An 18,366-nucleotide genomic window follows, 5' to 3' on the forward strand; every position below is an offset into this window, starting at 1 on the left:
TGTTGGTGAGTATTTGCTTCAGGTTGCGGGGCTGTCTGTAGGCAAGGACTGGCCCACCTTGATTATCATGCACATTGTAAGGAGAGTGGTCGCTTTGGATAAGCTATTACCAGCAGGAGAGTGAGTTTGTGTGTGTGTGTGTGTGTGTGTGTGTGTTTTTTTTTTAAAAGGGGGGGGGTGAGAAAACATGGATTTGTGCTGGAAATGGCCCAACTTGATGATCACGTTAGATAAGCTATTACCAGCAGGACAGTGGGGTGGGAGGAGGTATTGTTTCATATTCTCTGTGTGTATATAAAGTCTGCTGCAGTTTCCACGGTATGCATCAGATGAAGTGAGCTGTAGCTCACGAAAGCTTATGCTCAAATAAATTGGTTAGTCTCTAAGGTGCCACAAGTACTCCTTTTCTTTTTGCGAATACAGACTAACACGGCTGCTCCTCTGAAACTCTCCTTGTGCAGCGCTACTGCAGCCTGCCTGGGCGCTGGGAGCAGGTCGGGCGGGGAAGGGGCCGGGGCAGTGTCGCGCGGGTTGCCGGGAGCGCAGCGCGGCGCAGGTGGGGCAGCGCCGAATGAGGAAGCGGCTCTCGGGCTGCGTTTCGCCGCGCGCTGGGCTCGCTCCACGGGCTCAGGGCGCCCGCCAGCAATTACAGAGCGCGAGCGCGGCGCCTGGGCGGTCCTAGGCTGAGCCGGCCGCGGGGCAGGCTGGGAGCTGTAGGTCAAGCCCGACGGTGGCGGCCCCGCGACTGCTTCCGGGTCAGAGGTGAAGGGGGGGGGCCGCTATGGCGATGACGCGGGGGCGGCGCGCGATGCTGGAGAAAGAAGCTGCCGCTCCGGAGCCGCCCGCGGGCGCCGCCGCCACCTCCGAGGAGGACGAGGAGGCGCCCGAGGAGGTGACCTTCGAGCGGGCGAGAGCCGCGGCGGAGACCGAGCGGAGACGCGCCGGGGACACAGCGCGGAGGTAACAGCCCGACCTGGCCGCAATCGCCCCGCTTAGGCCAGACCCTCCCCTCCCCCCACCCGCAGGGAGCCGCTGAGCCGCAACGCGCCGCTGCGGGCAGGGGGCGGGGCGAGGAACCGCGGCCCGTCAGAACGTGGGGGCCCGGAGCAGGCGCGTGCGACCCGAGCGTGCCCCGCCACGCGCTGCTGCTGCTGCTGCGGCCGCTGTCGCCGCCCGGGGCCCTCGAGCTGCAGCGGCCCCCGGCAACTTCCCGTGGGCGCGCGGTTGCCGGGCTGGTGGGACGTTCGTGCGCGTCCGTCACGGCGCCTTGGACCCCGGCCGGGAGCCTTTCGCTCCGCAGTCCAAGTGGCCTTCGCTTTGCCAGCGGCAGGCAGGGCAGCCAGGCCGGAGCCCTCCCGCAGGGCACTGTTAGTCATGGGGCCTTTCACCTGTCCAACACTTCTGCCATTTTGCACGGTCCAGGTGGAGCCCCAGGTTGTTGCTCTTAAATCTAAAGAGGAGTGAAGTAGGGAAGCACTCAACTTTCTGACTTGCCCTGTGTAGGGAAGCCTTCGCAACGTTTCACAGGTATCAATTTTGGCCTGAAAAAAATTTCAATAAATGGGTTAAGGTTAAAATTTTAAGGCAGTGGTTCTCAAACCTCTTTTTTTCGTGGACCACTTGAAAATGGCTGAGGGTCTCAGCGGACCACTTAATGATCTTTCCAAAAATTTGCTAACTATTGTAAAGCACTTGGGGGGTGGGGGGGTTTATATAGCACTTTTATCCAAATAATAATTGTTTTTTGTTCTACAAATAAAAGCACAACTCCTATTTTAATATTAGTAGTCTTACTTTTCTAATGGAATGGATGTGCCCTCTCTCCCCCGCCACAGCAACCCCCGAACTGGGGATGGGAAGGAGGGCTGTCTCTCTCCGGCAGCCGCAGTCCTGGAGCTGGGGAAAGTTGCTTCTTTCTCTGGCTGCCTCAGCCCTGCACATCCCAAAATCCTCTCACCCCCTTTTCTCATGCCAGTGCCCCCTCCCATCTACTCCCTATTCCCTCCAAGGCTGCCACCACGTCATATGTGCATCTTCTCCAGGGTCCAGGCACCTAATTAGTGGAGCCCTGCTGCCCTTTCATTCTCTTGTGTGCGGCTACCCAGGCGCACCTCTTAGACGGAACTATCCGCGGACCACCTGAATGGAGCTTGTTCGCAGACCACAGTTTGAGAACCTCTGATTTAAGGTGCTCTCTCCTCCTTTCTTTTCTGCACTGGTCAGAACATCTTTCAAGAGCAGGAGAATGAAGCCCAGTAGCATCATGGGAGATTCTGCTGGGCACACAGAGGATGTTGGCCTAGCTGTACAGTGATCCCCTCTAAAAGCAATGCATATAAAGTGGTGGCACTTTTATCCTATTATAATTAATCAATTGATCCATGTTTTAGCTGCTTTAACTGTAAAGATTCCTCTTTGATTTCAGCTTCTACCTGTTTGCTAACCACATGTGATAGAATCTTTTTTTTTTATTGTTAATGTGCTTGCAGGAAAATTTAACTTACAAACACAGCATATGTTGTGTTTACACCTTTCTTGCATTATGAATTCAGACCAGTTCTCCAATTTGTCAAGGTTATTTTGAATTCTAATTCTGTCCTCCAAAATGCTTGCAACCCTTCCCAGCTTGGTGTCATCTGCAAATTATGTAAGCATACGCTCCCCTCTCATTAATGAAAATATTGAATAGTTGCAAACTGACGACTCACTTCTGTGGGACCCCACTAGATGTGTCCTCCCAGTTTGATAGTGAACCATTTATGACTACTCTTTCAACCACTTGTGCACCCACCTTATAGTAATTTTATCTAGACCATATTTGTGGGGGTCTGGCCCAGTGTGGGCAGCCGGGGGCTGGGGTGTGAGTGGCTGGCCAGGTATTAACAGTTAAGGTCGGTTAACATTTTACATCCCTAAATGCAGTGCATAAGTCCCTTTGTGAATCCAGCCCTTTTCCATTTTGTTTGACATGGAGTAACTAAGGCGTGGGTGTTGTTCTAAGCTAAAAACACAGTGAGGACAAGCAACTTCAATTTTAGCAGTGAGGCAAAGGCCTGAGAATCTTTCCCTGAAATAAGATTGGGGGAAATGGGCTCATATGTTTGTGCCAAAGTAGAGTAGTACAAATTTGTGTGTAACGGTGACTGTGTGTGTGTTTGTTTCTGTATATGGAACAACAGTAGATCTGCTGCCTAATAGCTTTTGTTGACAATTTATTGGTTAGTATTTAAAATACTATTTTACTATGCCTTCAACTAATTTGTGTACATTAAATGTTTGTTTACTATAAAAACTGTATTACCTAACTACGATGGAAGGAGACTAATAAAGAAATAACACCATCTTCATTTGGGGTTTTGCCTTTGGTTTAACTCTGTAGAACGCTTCTCCAAACTAGGAAAATATCTTGTTTTATTTGTGCCCAAATTTTAAAATGGAGATTTCACAATGGTAGCAAATAGTGATGGAACTATCAAAACAGTGAATCGTAATTTGCTTCCCTTGCACCAGAGGATGGGGAAAGGTAGAGATAGCAGATTGTGGAAAGCATATCTGCATGTGTCGCAATTTGCTGCCTCCGGACCCAAAGATGCAGAAAGGCAGAGGCAGCAAATTGTGGTGGTAGTAGTTTGTAACATTGTACCAGCGCTGACCTGCATGTTCTCTCCTCCCCACAGGGACAGGGAGCTGCTGAAGGAGAAGCGGCGGCAGCGAGAGGAGCTCTTCAAAGAGCAGAAGGTAAAGAGGGCCTGCTTCGGCCAGGCCAGGTTGCCTTGCCTTGTCCTTTGTTATCACAGGCCCTGCTCATTGAGGGTGCCAGGCTGCTGCAAGAGAGATGTAGCCTACAGGCCAAGAGGCATCCTTGTTTGCCATGAGCCTGGATGATGAGCCCCCTGCCCAAGGACAGTGTCTCTCATGACAGTGTGGGAGTGGAGGAGCCTTTACTGCAAAGTCCACTCAGTGCGGCCAGGGTATTAACAATTCTGGTTAATATCACCACTCCGCAGGAACGATTCCCGCCCCATCCACTGTAGTGTGAATGGGATTTGGCTGTTGGCAGCCACATGCCACTTCGTGAAAAGCAAGGCCCTGGCTGCAAGCAGGGAAGGAAGCCCTGAGAGCCCACCACAGGCAGGTTTGGGAGACTACAGTAAGGCAAGGAAGCACTGGGACTTGCCTTTCCTTGCTGCAGCCCCGCAAACCGGCCTACGCACAGGGGAGTGCACAGGCGATAAGGGCCTGCAGGCTGGGAGGCTGTGGCGAGGGCAGTAGCAGGGATGGGGGCTGTAGCCCAGATGCCAAAGCTGCACAGTACCTCTCCCTGCGTTCTCCAGGTTCCGCCCTCCTGGGGGCCTGAATCCAAGGAAAACAAGCACGCTGAGCACTGACCCCTGGAGGGTGCAGGGGGAAACGGTATTGTGTAGCTCCGTGGGCCTCCAGTGCCCCCACTCCATTTGGGTAGCAGCACCCCTCCCCACTGCTGCCTTGCCTGCAGGCAGGTTTGCAGAGGGCAGTCAGGGAAAGCACATTCTAGCACTGCTTCCCTTATCGGCAACTGCCAGATAATGGCAACTTTTTGCTGGCAGCTGAGGGGTTGCTAATAAGTGGGAAAGATGTGTACCAAGATATATAAAATCTATGGCTGTCTGAACTTGACAGCTGGGTGGGCTGGGTAGCTACCATCTATCACCACTTATTTATTTCTTCAGTCAAGAAGGAGCTAAGCCCCCGGAGCTCTAGGAACTGATTAGAACCCATGGGTCTATTCAAACCTACTTACTAGTAGCCGAGCCCAGAGACCCACATGAACGTATTTTGAACATCTGCATAATCTACTTACTCTTTTGTACTCTTTGTAGTAGAGTAGACAGGGCTGAATTTGCTGGTGGAGCTTGTAAGAATAGCCCACCTCCCTCCCTGCCCCCCCCCCCCACCCCCCAGTTTACAAGTGATTTTTCACCAAGAGTTGAAGTTAACCAAATTTTTGAATATTTGTTGACATTGGTATTTTGACAAGTTCAAAAATATGTAGAACAGCTTTGCTGTCATCAAATACTGTCTTGAAAAGGAACATCACATAAACGAAGAGTTGTAGCCATTAAAGCATTTCCTTAATTTTCTTTAGAAAAGAAAATTACTTCCTGAAAATGTTCTAGAGGAGTTAACTTCAGGAGCACAGATTAAGTAAGTATAAGTAGTGCCCTAGTGCACAAAACAGTGCCCTAATTTTATTAGGATTTAGCTGTATTTTCTGGCTTGCAAAAAAAGATCAGCAGTAATAAAGAATCAGTGGTTGGAACTTTGATGATGGGTGGGCAAGAACAGAATGCATTTCTCTCTCCTATAACTGTATTGTCTCTGCGGATCTAAGAGTTAGAGGTTTCTTCAGACTCACTTTTCTAATTATACTCACATTATATCTTTCCAGATATGGTTACAATCAGAAAATTAGCTATGTAAAAACGTCACGTTGCTTAGATTGTTTCTCCCTCTGTGTGTCTTTAATAATGAATTGTGTTGTTGCAAGAGGATGGTTTATGGCATTAACAGGATTGTACATGTGCTATTGAAGCTTACTATTTAAGGTATTTTTGAACATTCAACAGCGTACTGAAACTTAAAGACAAAGTTCTAGTAGGGTTACCTAGGTTGTTCCAATCCCCATCTAATCTTTAAGGCTCAAGATCATATACAAAAATAATTATTTGAAAGTCTTTATTCTATTTAGGACTTTGTAAATATTGTAAGGAGTTAAAATACATAACTGTGAATAACCACAGATTGATGGGCTCTTTCCTAAATGTGAAGAGTAATGTTTCTAAACAACCTTTCTCATTCCCTCCTAAGCAACAATAACCTGTCTGACACAACCAAACAAGGTAAGATATAAACTTATGTTAATTTCTTTTTATGATGTCCCAGATATGAGGTCCATTCTGTGTTAGAAATAGCTGCAGTAAGATTGTTCTGTGGCGCTGCAATCCCTTGTGATAGTGAAACCTGAATTTAACAATTACTGATTGCTGCAGCCTAGCAATTCTAACTTCCTCTCTGACTCTCCTTTCTTCTGGAGTTATCAGTGTTGGCCCTAGTTCCATGTCCTCTGTTTTGAGAGGCCTGCTGTGCAAGTGCTTGATTTAAAATACTCAGTGTTTGAAGAAACTTTTAGCATAGACAGAACAGCTTGGAGAGCTGGACAGCCTAAATAAAGAAGAGGGATCGGTGGAAGACAACCAGGTTTTTCTGGGTGACCCAACACTGGAAGGCATTCATTTGTATTTGCATCTTTGTAATTCTCAGAAATGAGCACAACCATAAAACAGCCTTTACTAATGCACTTGTTATCTTCCTTGATTCTTGGAGCAGGGCCATGTATGTTCCGTATTCTCATGGCACTGTAGAAACAGAGGAGAAACCTCTTCCCTCATCAAAACCAAAATCCAGGGCACTCACAAAGACATAAATGTGTAGTGCTGTAGTCCCTTTCATCTGCAGATCTCAATTGTTTTACAAATATAATTTCACAACCTCCTGTAAGCTATGTAAACATTACCCCCAATTTTATATCTTCATAATGCTTTAGAAACAATAATGGAGTTGAACTCTAGATTTCTTGAGAAATCAGTCTTCATGAGTGGTGCTTAATTCTCTAAGATACAGGGAGTGAAGCCAACCTTGGACTGTATTTTAGGACTCCTTGGGCTATGCACAGCCATTGTGCTACATTACAGGCTGTTTCATCTCTATAGCTTTATTGCTCACTTTCACTATTGGAAAACTTGAAGTGCTAAATACTGATCCAGTCATGTTTTGTCTCTTGCTAAATAGCATTGATTCTTGCCTCTCATCCTTTCCTGTGACCCAGCCACAGCAATGATTCCTCTTCGCACCCCCCACCCCCGTATTGTTCAGGAAGGTAGTAATTAAGCTCTGAAATCACATGTAAAGGTGTGTCCTCCAAAGTCTGTTTTGTCCTCAACAAGGCCGTTCAGGCAGAGTACTGAAAGCAGCACCTCTTACCATATGAGCTGCTGCTACTGGAAATGTTTGGTTCAATCAAAGACCTGTGAATTGTTTTTTCCAAAGGCCTACCTATGATCAGTTTCATTTACTATCTGGGGATTGACATTAGTGTGTAGAAATTGTTTGACTGTCTTGCATCTATTTTAGGTGAAAATCGAAATGAGTCTGAAAATAAGAATGAAGAACGTCACACGGGACAGGACAACAGAAGAAACAAACGGGTTGTTAGGTATGATAAGTAGCTCCAGTTCAGTTAAAGTGTTACTGTGGTCAAAATCATAAAGGGCTTGAACTCACTCTATTTTGAGATCAAACTTCTACCCCTCAGTCATGTCAGTTTGACTCAGGCCATGCTGTGTGAGTGAAAGATGTGGGATACCTCTTTCCTGCAGTACAATGCTTTTTCAATGACAAGGAGAGGAATGCTTTTTCTTGTCTTATTAATGTGGGGGCTTTGGGATCCCAACACTTTCATGCACCCCATATCATTCCTCCCTGTGACATCCTTTTGATATAAGTCAAGTGGTCTCCTGAGAAGAATGCATTTTAGCACCTCCCACACCTGTGCTATTTTTGAAGTAATATGTGGCCAAGTAGGTTTTACAATGAAACTACAATATGAATGTGTTGCAGTTGGTCTGTGCTTAAAGGCAGCATGCTCTGCCAACAGACAGGAGCAGCAGAGGCTATGGAATAGCCAGAAAGGCCCTCTGGCTGATGCTGTGGAGGGAAATGTGTGCCTTTTGGTAATAGACAGCAAAGATAAACTTGCTAAAAATTGCTGTTTGGACTGAGTGTCTCTCAACAATCCTGTGAGTTTTCTTCTCCCTTTTGCCAGGAGCTTCAGGACACCGATAATTCCTCCTCTGCCTACAGGGAAAACTATGCCCAGAAAGTCTGCATTTGTGCATGGATTCCCCTAGTCATTCTGAGTGCTGCAGGGAGATCTCATCTGCAAATATAGAAAAGAAGGGTTAAGGTTCCTGCACTATGCATATGACTTGGCTATCATGCTGTGCAACAGTAGTGAGGGACTAAAATGATGCCTCATGGGCAGTGAAGTCCCCTTGCTGGAAGTGGTGGGATAAAGCCTTTGGATCCCACAGAAAAAATATCAAAATTATTCAAACATGGTCTAAGCATCCAACTGGTGACATGAGTCTGGAGAATAGTTGGCACTGGCTTTTGGCAGGAATACTTTTATACTCCCACAACTTTAAATGCAGAGACATCATTTTTGGTGCTGTTGAACTCTGGGGAAAGATGTGTATATGAGACTTGCTGGTATGAGTTCTCCATAATATAGAAATACTTTTGTATTTCACCAAAACATTTTTGTTCTAATGAAGTTGAAAAATATTACATGAGTGGAACATGGCTTAGGAATTAGAAGCCAGTAAAAGCATATCTTGGCCAGAACATATACTGTTTGGGGGTTTTAAACAAGTGACTTTATTTTTTAACTTAACTAGATTCAAAGGAAACTATATGGCCGTGTGCTTAAAAGACCAAGATCTAACCAGCCAGCACCAAAAAATGGCCAAAGACTTTGTACAGAGTCATCTATATGGACCAGGCACCAACCGAACAACTGGTAAAGTAACTCTTCCAGGTGTAATTCTGTATCTGTTTGATCATCTGCCTCTGTGACTAACTTTTCCTTTCATTTATTTCAGCAAACCAGTTCTTTTCTTTTGTGAACAAGAAGAGTCCACTTAAAAAAGCTGCAGTTCAGTTTGTGAACAAATATTGGGGTAAGTGTAGTGAACCCAAAATGCTTTGTTTGTATTTAAAATGTGCAAAAATTAGCCACAAAGGGGTTTAACAGTACACAATCTGGAACAGTGTAGTTTAATATTTATAAATCTGAAGTAAATAACTACTGTAATATTGTGCCTAAGAGCCTTTTGTTGAAGGGAAGGCTAAACTCCATGCAACATGATGATGATTAGGTTTAAGACAACAGTAGGTGGAGCCATTTAAATGCACCTGATATTGTTTTACTGTAGGCAAAAGTCAACATTTTGAAAACTAGAGCCCTGAACCTGCAAACAGGCTTATAACTGTAGTCCTAAGAATGGTGCTTAAACATATACACGAGTGTTTGGTAGAATCTGCCACTTAAACAAAATGGCTTCAGTATTACCGTAAAGCTAGCGCTTGCGTTCATACACACAGCCTAAAAATAATGAATATAAAATCTATTCCTTTCAAACTGCTGGTCAAAGCATGTTTTCTTGATTTGTGAATGTTCAGTATATCACAGGATGGAGTTTGCTTATCAACATGGTATTGAGTTCTCAGGGTTGGGATGTTGAGGCCCTCAACTTGTCTTTTTTGGTGTAGGTGGGCATTAAGTATGAAAGTCTTAATATTATTTTTCAGCCCTTTAAAGGGGGAATAAACTAGTAGGATTTAGTATTGTGGGGGAAGAAGAGGATTAGCTAATGTGTATGACATTAGTGTGTACCGTTTTAAAGAAAGCAACAGACGTTGAAGGTGTTTTGTGTGTGAAATACAGTACTCACCTGTGGGCTTCAAAATGGAAGAAAGTCAGCTCTTTTTTTAGAATACTATTCAGAAGTTACAAAAGGCAAAAGTATCTCTGCTCCTATTGTTCTTTGCACCAGGATTTTATGACAGTCTTGAAATGGCACAGTGGAGTCAAGTGAAACACTGAGGCAGATGGTTTTCTATACTACCAAATTGCTCCTCTTGCTGTAACATGGAGCCCCTTTTATAGCATTGCAGAATAAACTGGATGAAGCACACACTCAGTGCTATGTAGTCTATTAAAACTTTCCAAATGAAAGCTCCCTGGACATACCCCAGAATCTGCAGCCTAATACTACATTTTGTTTGCTTTTAGGGTCAGAGGAAAAACAGAAAGCTAAGCAGTTTAAAAAACACTGGATGTCTACAAAGAAAAAAAAAAACAAAAAATTAAGATAAAGCCAGCATTTTCCTTAGTGTCTATCTTTGAGGTCTGTCTGTAAAGCTCCTGTGTTTCACGCATTAACTTTTAAAATATGGCCAGGAGCCACCTTATCTCTTAAACCCACCACTGCTGTGATATCTGCAAGAAAGCAGTCAATGGATAGGGTTTTTTTTAAATCAATATCCAGCTGACTCTCTGCAACCTAAGTTATCAAAATAACTTGTACATTATACCATAATTAATAAAACCTATTTTAAGTATATCTTCTGTGTAAGAGTGTTGTGTTCACCTGCTGGATGATGTTTTCTGGAAGCAGAGCCTTGCTCTGCTTCCCCACTATCTAGAAGGCTCTTGTGATCAGCAACTTGTGCCCTTGGCAAGGGCACCTGCTATTCTGAAGGGAGTCTTCCCTAGCCAAGCTGCAATCAATGGAATGGTACTTGAGGTCCCAGGGTAGGGCATTTGAATCAGCTCTGATGCTACCACTGCACAATGCTTGAGTTCTGCCTTCAGGAACCTTCAGCTTCATAAGGTCAGGCAGTTTGTCATTACTGCACATTACCCACCTGGACTTTTGATAATACAAAAAGCACATTACAAGGCAAGAATTGCTTCTGTACAGTACCCACCACAGATTTCCCCTATTTCTCAACTCATGTCATTTAAGCTGAACTATGGCTAGCAAAAGGCCATAAGAGCACAGACAAGGTCAGTTTAAAACTAGCAGTCATCTGCAGGATTTTCATATGGGGAATTTGAAGCAAGCTGTCTGTACTGTAATCAAGTGATGAAGCCAATCTTTATAAAACAGCAGCAACACAGTTGTGAGCTCAAGTTTAATGTTTACTTTCTGATACAGAGCACTTCTATAGGAAAAAAAGGCTAGATTCTCAACCCTCAACTTTTCACAAATCCAATATTCCTCCACCACCAGGGTTAGGAGCAAACTATATGCCCTGGTACTTTAACCTTGAAAGTTGATCTGTTCTCCCCCTCAGGAAGTTGCTAATCCATGGCAATATTCCTGCCTTATCTAATAGCCTCAAAATTATGTAGGTAGTTTACTAGAATTGTGTAAACAGAAGCTACACTAATGGGTTCCTATGATATATTCTAGGTGTAAATTTGGTTGAATTAGCTGCCTCCCATTTGCTGGTATAGTACCTGATTTTAATAAGACTGCACAATTAGCAGTCCTACCAGTTCCTGCCTTCAGAAATTTATTGTTCTGCAATGGGATTGTCAACTTGCTGACTATTTTCAGGTAACAGAGTGCTCAGTGGTATTGGTCTTCAGTTGACTCACTGCATTGCCTTAGAGGCTTCTTGTGGAGCTGCTTTCAAGTTGAGTATTCACTCTTCAAATTCCCTTTGAGTAATCTACCTTACCTGCAGTAGTTCGTTTCTGTTGCAACAGGGGGCTGGACCTTGCCCTTTAATCACACTTCTTGCTTTTTGATGTGTGCCTTCTGAGATGCTGACTAATATAAGTACTACAGAAAATAAAATCCAGAGTCTGAATTCCCTTTTCTGAAATCCAGTGTCAATGCTTTTGGGTTTGATTAAATTAAAGCTTATTTTAAGATGAGCAGGAGGTTGAAAGCATTTGCTTGGTGGCTCCCTCATAGCACTTCACAAATTGTTGGTGCATTCAGTTGAAACTTCAGTCCACTAGCCAAAGACTGGGAAAGCTGGACTCTTCCCCAAGCACTAAACACATCTTGAAGCAGGTAGTATTTTGCTCATGAGAAAGCAGTTTTAAGCTATTTTAACTTTCTACAACCATTTGCTGCTTTTGCCCTGTACATAATTGAAGTGCTCAATTCACATTAGTTTCAAAAGCTAGAACACAAAGTAGAATCAATGTAGCATACAAATCCAAAGCTATTAATATCTGTAGAATAAGTTTTTAATGGCTGGTTAATTATGATATCACTACATTTTATTGCAATAGTACTCATTTAAGCACTTTTAAAAATGCAAGGTGTACAAAGATTAAATTAAGACTGTAAATTGACTAATATTTGGTTTTTATATAAATAGAGGTCGTAACCACACTGTGACATGTAATACTGTTATTATACAACAGTTAAACTGGTGAGTCTATAACAGAAGTTGTCTGTAGTTAAACAAAGAAAGTTGAAAAGACCATGTTAAAACAAACTACTAAGATCAACAGGTAGGGATTGTAAGTAGCAACAAACATATTCACTCAGCTCCTGAGTATTTCAAGTTTTACAGTACACATTAAAAATATTTCTTCCCATCAACACTATATATCCAAACTGTCAGGTGTTTATGCATTTTGCAAGTTACACTGATTGAACTATGTAATAATAATGAGGGTGGAGGTTGGTAAGTCATCCTGCTTGAACTTTACATCACCCACATGCTAACACATCCACAACATTTTCTATTCTTCTGCCCCACCTCAAGGTGGTAGGATTTTTGGTTTGTTTTGAACAATCATTTAAAGAATTTGTAATGGTCAATTTGGATGTCTGACATCATCAGTGATACTTTTAACTCTTAGTTGTCTAAGAGGTTAAAGATGGAAAATTTCTCCTAACACTAAGTTAGAAAATCATTTGCATCATGCTGTAAACTAGGAAGCAACATAAAGCAACAGACCTGTCCTTAGTACATAATTAAAAGATCCAAATTCCAGTCAGCAGAGCTGATATACCTCCATGTTGAATATGCCACAATACATACTTGAAATCTTCAAATGCATAGCTAGTGTAGATAGTCTTCCACTGTGGCAAATGCACATGATCCAATTCCCGAACGCGCCATCAATCCTAGACACTGTGAAGCCTGTCCCATTGCTAGGGCGAGCGGTGGCTGCTTTGGCAAATTGTGGGTCTCTGAAAAGATTCAACAATGCAGATGTGTAATAGATCTTTAAAAATTTAGAAGGCAAATCACTTTCTAGGACACAGTACTAGAAATGGAGTTGGCATACTGGAACACCAAAGATCGACCCAGTTTCACACGTTGTAAGCCTTTCAACTATACAGTAACAAACTTTGAATCTGTAATTTAGGCAGGTTTGTATGTATAATACAACATGCACAGTTCATAACATTACTAATGGTTTGAAATCTTTAACCTGTTGAATTTCCTTTGTGCATGAGGTTTTTGATATTTCTCAAAAGATAAGTCTTGCTGTATGATGAACTGTAGTTGCCTGTAAGTCATTATTTACCAAGTTATCACAGAACGGTTTCTCATACTGTGGCGTTACCTATACATGAAATAACTGCATCGCAATCAACGACTACTGTAGTCATTTGAAAAACTGCTGACTTTAATGGTGAAAGGCGGATGTACTCTGGTACTCTCTCTCGGCTCCGAGAGAAGCAAAGCAATATAGTTGTGGCACTTATACTGTGAGTGAGGACTTTGACCCCCAATACCAGGGTTTTATGATAAATTACTGCAAAAGCAACATCACAGAATTTTATTCTGGTGTTTCTCTTCTGCAGTGCACTGTCAGTAAGTCACTAATTTGATATAATCTGTACAGTGTTGGGGGGTTTTTTGATTGTCCATTGTGCCATGGACACTCAAGTCTCTCAAAACTCTGGTTTATGGATTTTGTATCAGTTTATTTCAGGTACTCCCATTAATACAGGTACAGTGGTTATTCAACTATACATATTGCAGAATACACAGCCCTTTGCAAGAGTCTAGGGAATGCAATGTCATTTGTGTTTACAGCACCACTTACCTGAATAAACATGCCATGAAGCAAAAAGCATAAAGAATTACCTAGTATTGCACTATTAAGAACAGAGCACACCGGTTCTCTCTGTATTGGATCAAGCTGGTTTCCAACTGGACTGCTCCAAGGATCTGAATATGCAAGTAAACTGAATGCATCCTGTGGGAAAATTAGTGTTCAGTTTTGTTTTCTATCTAAAACTTACACAGCTATATCAGGTTAGTACAGACATAAAAGCTATTTTCCTCCTCCTAATCTAGAACTAAAATTTAGCTGTCTGCCATATGAGAGGCTGCAAATGCACTTTGTTAATAAATCAGCATACAGGGCTACTGTATGATTAGGGCATGTGCCCAATACTAGAGTTAAGAAAACTGAGCTCATGCCATTTAGCCCAGCAACCTGCAACTTCATAATATTAGAAAAACCTAAAAAAGTTATTTTCAACGTGTGAAAAGGTGACTTAGATGAAAAGTATTTGGTGACAAGGAGAGCAAGAGAGATTTAAAAACAGTATAATAGAGTTCTTGTTTCAGCTAGCAAAACTCAATATGGTTTTTGTATGGGAATTACTTTCCACCAGTCTTGCATAACTATAAAAAGCAGCTGGAGAAATTATAAGGAAAATAACTGACAAATTTTCTCTGCACTTCCCACCCACCCAGAGAGAGCAACCATTACATCACATTTCAGGCATATGTATTCTCCCTTGATATAGCACCCCATGTTCTGCTGCTTGACTGGGTCCAATGTTTATCTGACCGGAACTTGAAATGGCACCTACGTAGTCCACGTTCTAGATTTATTGGGAGGCGACTATATGATTTGTTGTATGTGGGGAGGAGACTGCGTGCCTTGTATTTTTAAATCTAGGAATTTTAAAAAAAGAATTTTTAACAGTGGTTACTTCTCTTATTGCCAGAGTAATGTTCACCTTATATGTTCAGACTATAAAACTGCTGTACACAAGATGGGAAGCCATGCTCCTCAGAATAGAAAAATATTGCAATAGCTCTTCTCATTTTCATGAAAAAAAAGCAAAAAACTAGCTTTGGTTAAGGCAGCAGATATTGCAAAATTCCACTTGGAAGTGCAGTCACCAAAATTACTAACGTAAAATATAGCCATACCTTTAGCATTTTCTTATTTGTTGTGTTTTTGCCACATTCTCTCCTTAGCTGTTCACTCATTGCCTGCAATTCTCTTCCAAAATGGATCATTCTTTCAATGGCCGCCTGGCTACCTCCACAGAGCTGACGTCTTAACTGACTTGAGTCAACTTCTGCAAGAATGACAAATCAGCATCACTAATACAATATGGCAGTACAAATGTACGCTATTAATAAGTTTCTGCCAACTGATTAATTCATGTAATCAGGAGCAGATGTGTGAGATCTCAGAAAGAAAGTAATTCAGGACCAGGATTCTTGGCACAATGTGCCTGGTGTACAGCGCACAGCTGTGGAGACCTTTAAGTAATTACTGAAGCCTCTACCTACAGAAATTGCATTAGTTAAACAGATTTAATTAAAATGGCCAAAAACCTCATGCATCTTGCATTGGAGTAAATTTAATGACAAGCTGAACTGCTATAAGGCAGGTTCAAAAATCAAGAATATCCAACAGGATTTTGCACTGGTTTAAAGGCACTTTTAGTTAAACTGGTGCAACACTGTGCACAGACCAAGCCTAATGAGCCTATTGTCTACTAGGGGAGAAAAAACAATTCTAGTTGCCTGTTCACATTAGCACCCGGCATTACAAATTCTGAACTGTCAAAACGAGGTTAACAGATCAGACATTGCTACAGAGCTAACCCCAGAAACATACTTTATGTCTGCAAGTCCACTGTCACTTCATAGTTATTAAGAATCTACAGGACCCTTGGGGAAAAAGCTAAAAATAGCACAGCAGGCGTAACTCTCAACTAAACTTAAATCTCAGATCACAAAAGGGTACTGGCTAAAAACTGCAGGTTTTTTTTACATCTTATTTGAGCATTACAAATTGGAACAATTACAGGTGACTGTACTTCCCACCAAGGGATTTCAAAGCACTTTATGAACATTAATCAATTTCAACATGTTATGAGATTGAGAGTTATCCCTATTTTTACAGATAAAGAACCTACAGTAGGGAGAAGTTAGCTGACTTATCAAGATTACACAGGCAGCTATGGAACAGAATTAAGATCTCCAACTCGGACTTGTGCTTTAGCCACAAAGACATCCTCCCTATCTCTTTAAAAATAGTCTAGTCTGTACGTAACTTGCTTGTGATAATAAGGTCTAGCTTTTAATAGCATCCAGCAAATTATAAGAGTAATTTTTACCATAATTATCTTAGATAAGTGAACTGTCACCTCCAAAACAGATCTCTGGTTACTACAATCACACACACACGCGCGCGCGTACATAACACTAGAGAAACTGGAAAGTTCAAAAAAATGAAATATCATAAAATAGGTCTCAAACTGTGGGGTGTAAAGTATTCTGGGTAGTCCAAGAAGCCACATGTCTTTTACAGAAGTGAAACACCCACGAGTCTTGAAGCAGCGATGTGTGTTGCTAGCTGGAGCCCAGTCTAGGACTTCATTTTCCAGAGGCTGTAAACAACTAAATTAAAAAAAAAAGCAACTCTGTGCCCTGTGCAGCTGTTTCATGTCTATCACAGAAAGCCTCTGTGGAAAAGGCTGCAAGAGAGTAAAGAAGTGGTTTTTCGAACACAAACCAGATCTTGTTATTCAGTTTCAGCAATGTAATACACAGGGTAAGACTCGGGGAATTCAGAGGACTCTTGTTGAGTGCTGGGAACAGAAGTACTGTGCTGAAACAATGACCTAATGTTAGTTTATTAGGGAAGCTGCAAAACAGCATTAGTGTATGCTCTGAGACTGGAGCAGTTTCACAGATCTTTTTAAGAACTGTTGTACTCTGAAAGTCTACAAAAAGATCCATACATTTGTCTCACTTTAAATAAAAAACTGTTTTTTCCAACATGCAGTCCTGCAAATACAGGGATTGATTGTCAAGCTGGATTCTCTCTCTCTCTCTCACACATGACCATTATGAAAGATTTAGTGAGGCCAAATTATGGCCTATTTACACCTGTGTAACCCTCAATGCCTTCAGCATGGTTTCACAGGTACATCGGATAGGCCCTATAACTGAAATTTAGATAACTTCCTCTTAGCTGTGCTGGCTCTAAAAGAAGCTGTTAAACTTATCTGTCACTAAAGTCAACAGGTATGAATGAACACAGAACAGGTCTGATGAGTAAGAAAGACAGCCATTTTTACATAGAGTATAGTCCTACCTTAAAATGTAGTTAAGTCAAATGGGGAAAATATTAAAATTTCTGTTTGGTGGGAAGCAGAACCATTTCAATCTCTTCAACCCTTCCTTTCTCTGTCCACAGGGAAAAGAATATTGTCCCAAAACATCTCCCCAATACCTTGGGTTCCTTGGTATTGGCCATTTTGGGACCCCATCCTGAAAGAAATCTTTCCTAAACCCCCTCTTCTGGTCTTCAAACCACCACCATCCCCAACCTCACCTCATCAGATGCAAGCTGCCCACACACCAGGACACACCAACTCAAAGAAGCACCAGAACAAATGCAAAACCTGCAGACATATCCCCACTGCTACAATTATCAGCACACTTTTCTGTACCCATGGGTCTCTCTACACAGGCTTATCAAAACATGTGGTGTACCTCATCCAGTGCACTAAATGCCTCAGTAACAACTATGTGGGTGAAACCTCACAGACAATCACTACACTCTTGAATGAACTCACACAAGCAAAATTATAAAAGACAGACACCAACCATATCACCGGTGGGTGAACACTTAAAACAATCACTCTCTCAGTCCTCATCCTCCAAGGAAACCTGGACAACACTTTCAAAGACAAGTCTGGGAGCTAGACACTAAAAATCATGGACTGAACAGAGTCACTAGATGCATGGCTTATTACAACAATCTGTAACCCACTAAACAACCTCTCCCTCCCCCCCCCCGCCTCCTGCCCTCTACTTCCTTTCCTCCCTACCACTGGAGAGGTGTTAAACAGGCCACCTCATCTTGACCGGCCCCTTGAAATATGCGTTAACTACTTATGGTAAACAATCTGTTCAGATCTTGTAGTTTCCCAGACCTGAAGAAGAGCTCTTTGAAAGCTTGTCTCTCACCAACAAAAGTTGGTCCAATAACAGATATTAGTTGTATTGCTATCAATGAATGTTGAGTTTTCAGGGAAAAATTAACTGCTAACATCAATGAACTAAACAAAAAGCACGATGGTTTCCAACTGAAGTTATGTGCCGGCTTAAAATATCTATTCAACATTCTCCTCCCCTGCTTGTTGTCAGATTAACATCATGCCAGATAGTTATGAGATTTACATATAGTACAATACTAGCAAAATGGAAAGTTAAGATTTCAGTTATGTCACTAATTTTCAATTTGGGAAGCATTGCAAGTAAAAACATAACCTTGTTGCCATCACTTTTTATTAAAAATGTAAAATATCACTGCAGACCCATTTCTGTGTCACATTCTTCCATTTCGTGATCATGTTTAGAACTACCATTTAGGAAGCCATTGGATGAAGTCTCTGCAACTCCATTGGAGTAGTGATCTGTTTCCATGTCTACATCACTGCTGAGAAAGGGGGG

At 42.4% G+C, this 18,366-nt stretch overlaps 2 protein-coding genes across 7 annotated transcripts in view; one reads left to right on the top strand and one right to left on the bottom strand.

The window, feature by feature from the left end:
* Positions 1 to 604: 604 nt before the first annotated feature.
* NOL7 (nucleolar protein 7) lies at positions 605 to 18,233 on the top strand. 2 transcript variants are annotated; one of them, XM_048839947.2, is made up of 8 exons: positions 605 to 960; positions 3,678 to 3,738; positions 5,126 to 5,184; positions 5,848 to 5,879; positions 7,171 to 7,252; positions 8,496 to 8,617; positions 8,700 to 8,777; positions 17,105 to 18,233. In XM_048839947.2, exons 1-8 carry the CDS (start codon positions 782 to 784, stop codon positions 17,500 to 17,502), a joined length of 1,011 nt encoding a protein of 336 aa, XP_048695904.1. In that variant the 5' UTR covers positions 605 to 781; the 3' UTR covers positions 17,503 to 18,233. The 2 variants fall into 2 exon arrangements, with proteins under 2 accessions (XP_048695904.1, XP_048695905.1); XM_048839948.2 differs by lacking the exon at positions 17,105 to 18,233 and adding an exon at positions 9,893 to 10,223 and having other exon boundaries at positions 671 to 960.
* RANBP9 (RAN binding protein 9) overlaps positions 11,852 to 18,366 on the bottom strand; it is a 70,825-nt gene continuing 64,310 nt past the window's right edge. Inside the window, exons 11-14 of one of the 5 annotated variants that reach the window (XM_048839945.2) lie at positions 18,279 to 18,349; positions 14,818 to 14,969; positions 13,735 to 13,846; positions 11,852 to 12,827 (exon numbers count right to left, since the gene is read on the bottom strand). In XM_048839945.2, the coding sequence (XP_048695902.1) occupies positions 12,697 to 12,827; positions 13,735 to 13,846; positions 14,818 to 14,969; positions 18,279 to 18,349 (466 nt within the window). In that variant the 3' untranslated portion in view covers positions 11,852 to 12,696. Of the gene's footprint in view, positions 12,828 to 13,734; positions 13,847 to 14,817; positions 14,970 to 18,183; positions 18,353 to 18,366 lie in introns of those variants that run through there. The other 4 variants (XM_048839943.2, XM_048839944.2, XM_048839942.2 and 1 more) reach the window with 4 other exon arrangements.

This window comes from Caretta caretta, chromosome 2 (assembly GCF_965140235.1).
Source record: "Caretta caretta isolate rCarCar2 chromosome 2, rCarCar1.hap1, whole genome shotgun sequence".
NCBI lineage: Eukaryota > Metazoa > Chordata > Testudines > Cheloniidae > Caretta > Caretta caretta.

Excerpts from the sequence above, each read along its gene's own strand:
- NOL7 (XM_048839947.2), top strand. The coding sequence starts at position 782 with ATGGCGATGACGCGGGGGCGGCGCGCGATGCTGGAGAAAGAAGCTGCC. Across the intron at positions 5,880-7,170 it reads GTCTGACACAACCAAACAAG|GTGAAAATCGAAATGAGTCT; the intron begins GTAAGATATAAA and ends CATCTATTTTAG. Across the intron at positions 8,778-17,104 it reads GTTTGTGAACAAATATTGGG|GGAAAAGAATATTGTCCCAA; the intron begins GTAAGTGTAGTG and ends CTCTGTCCACAG.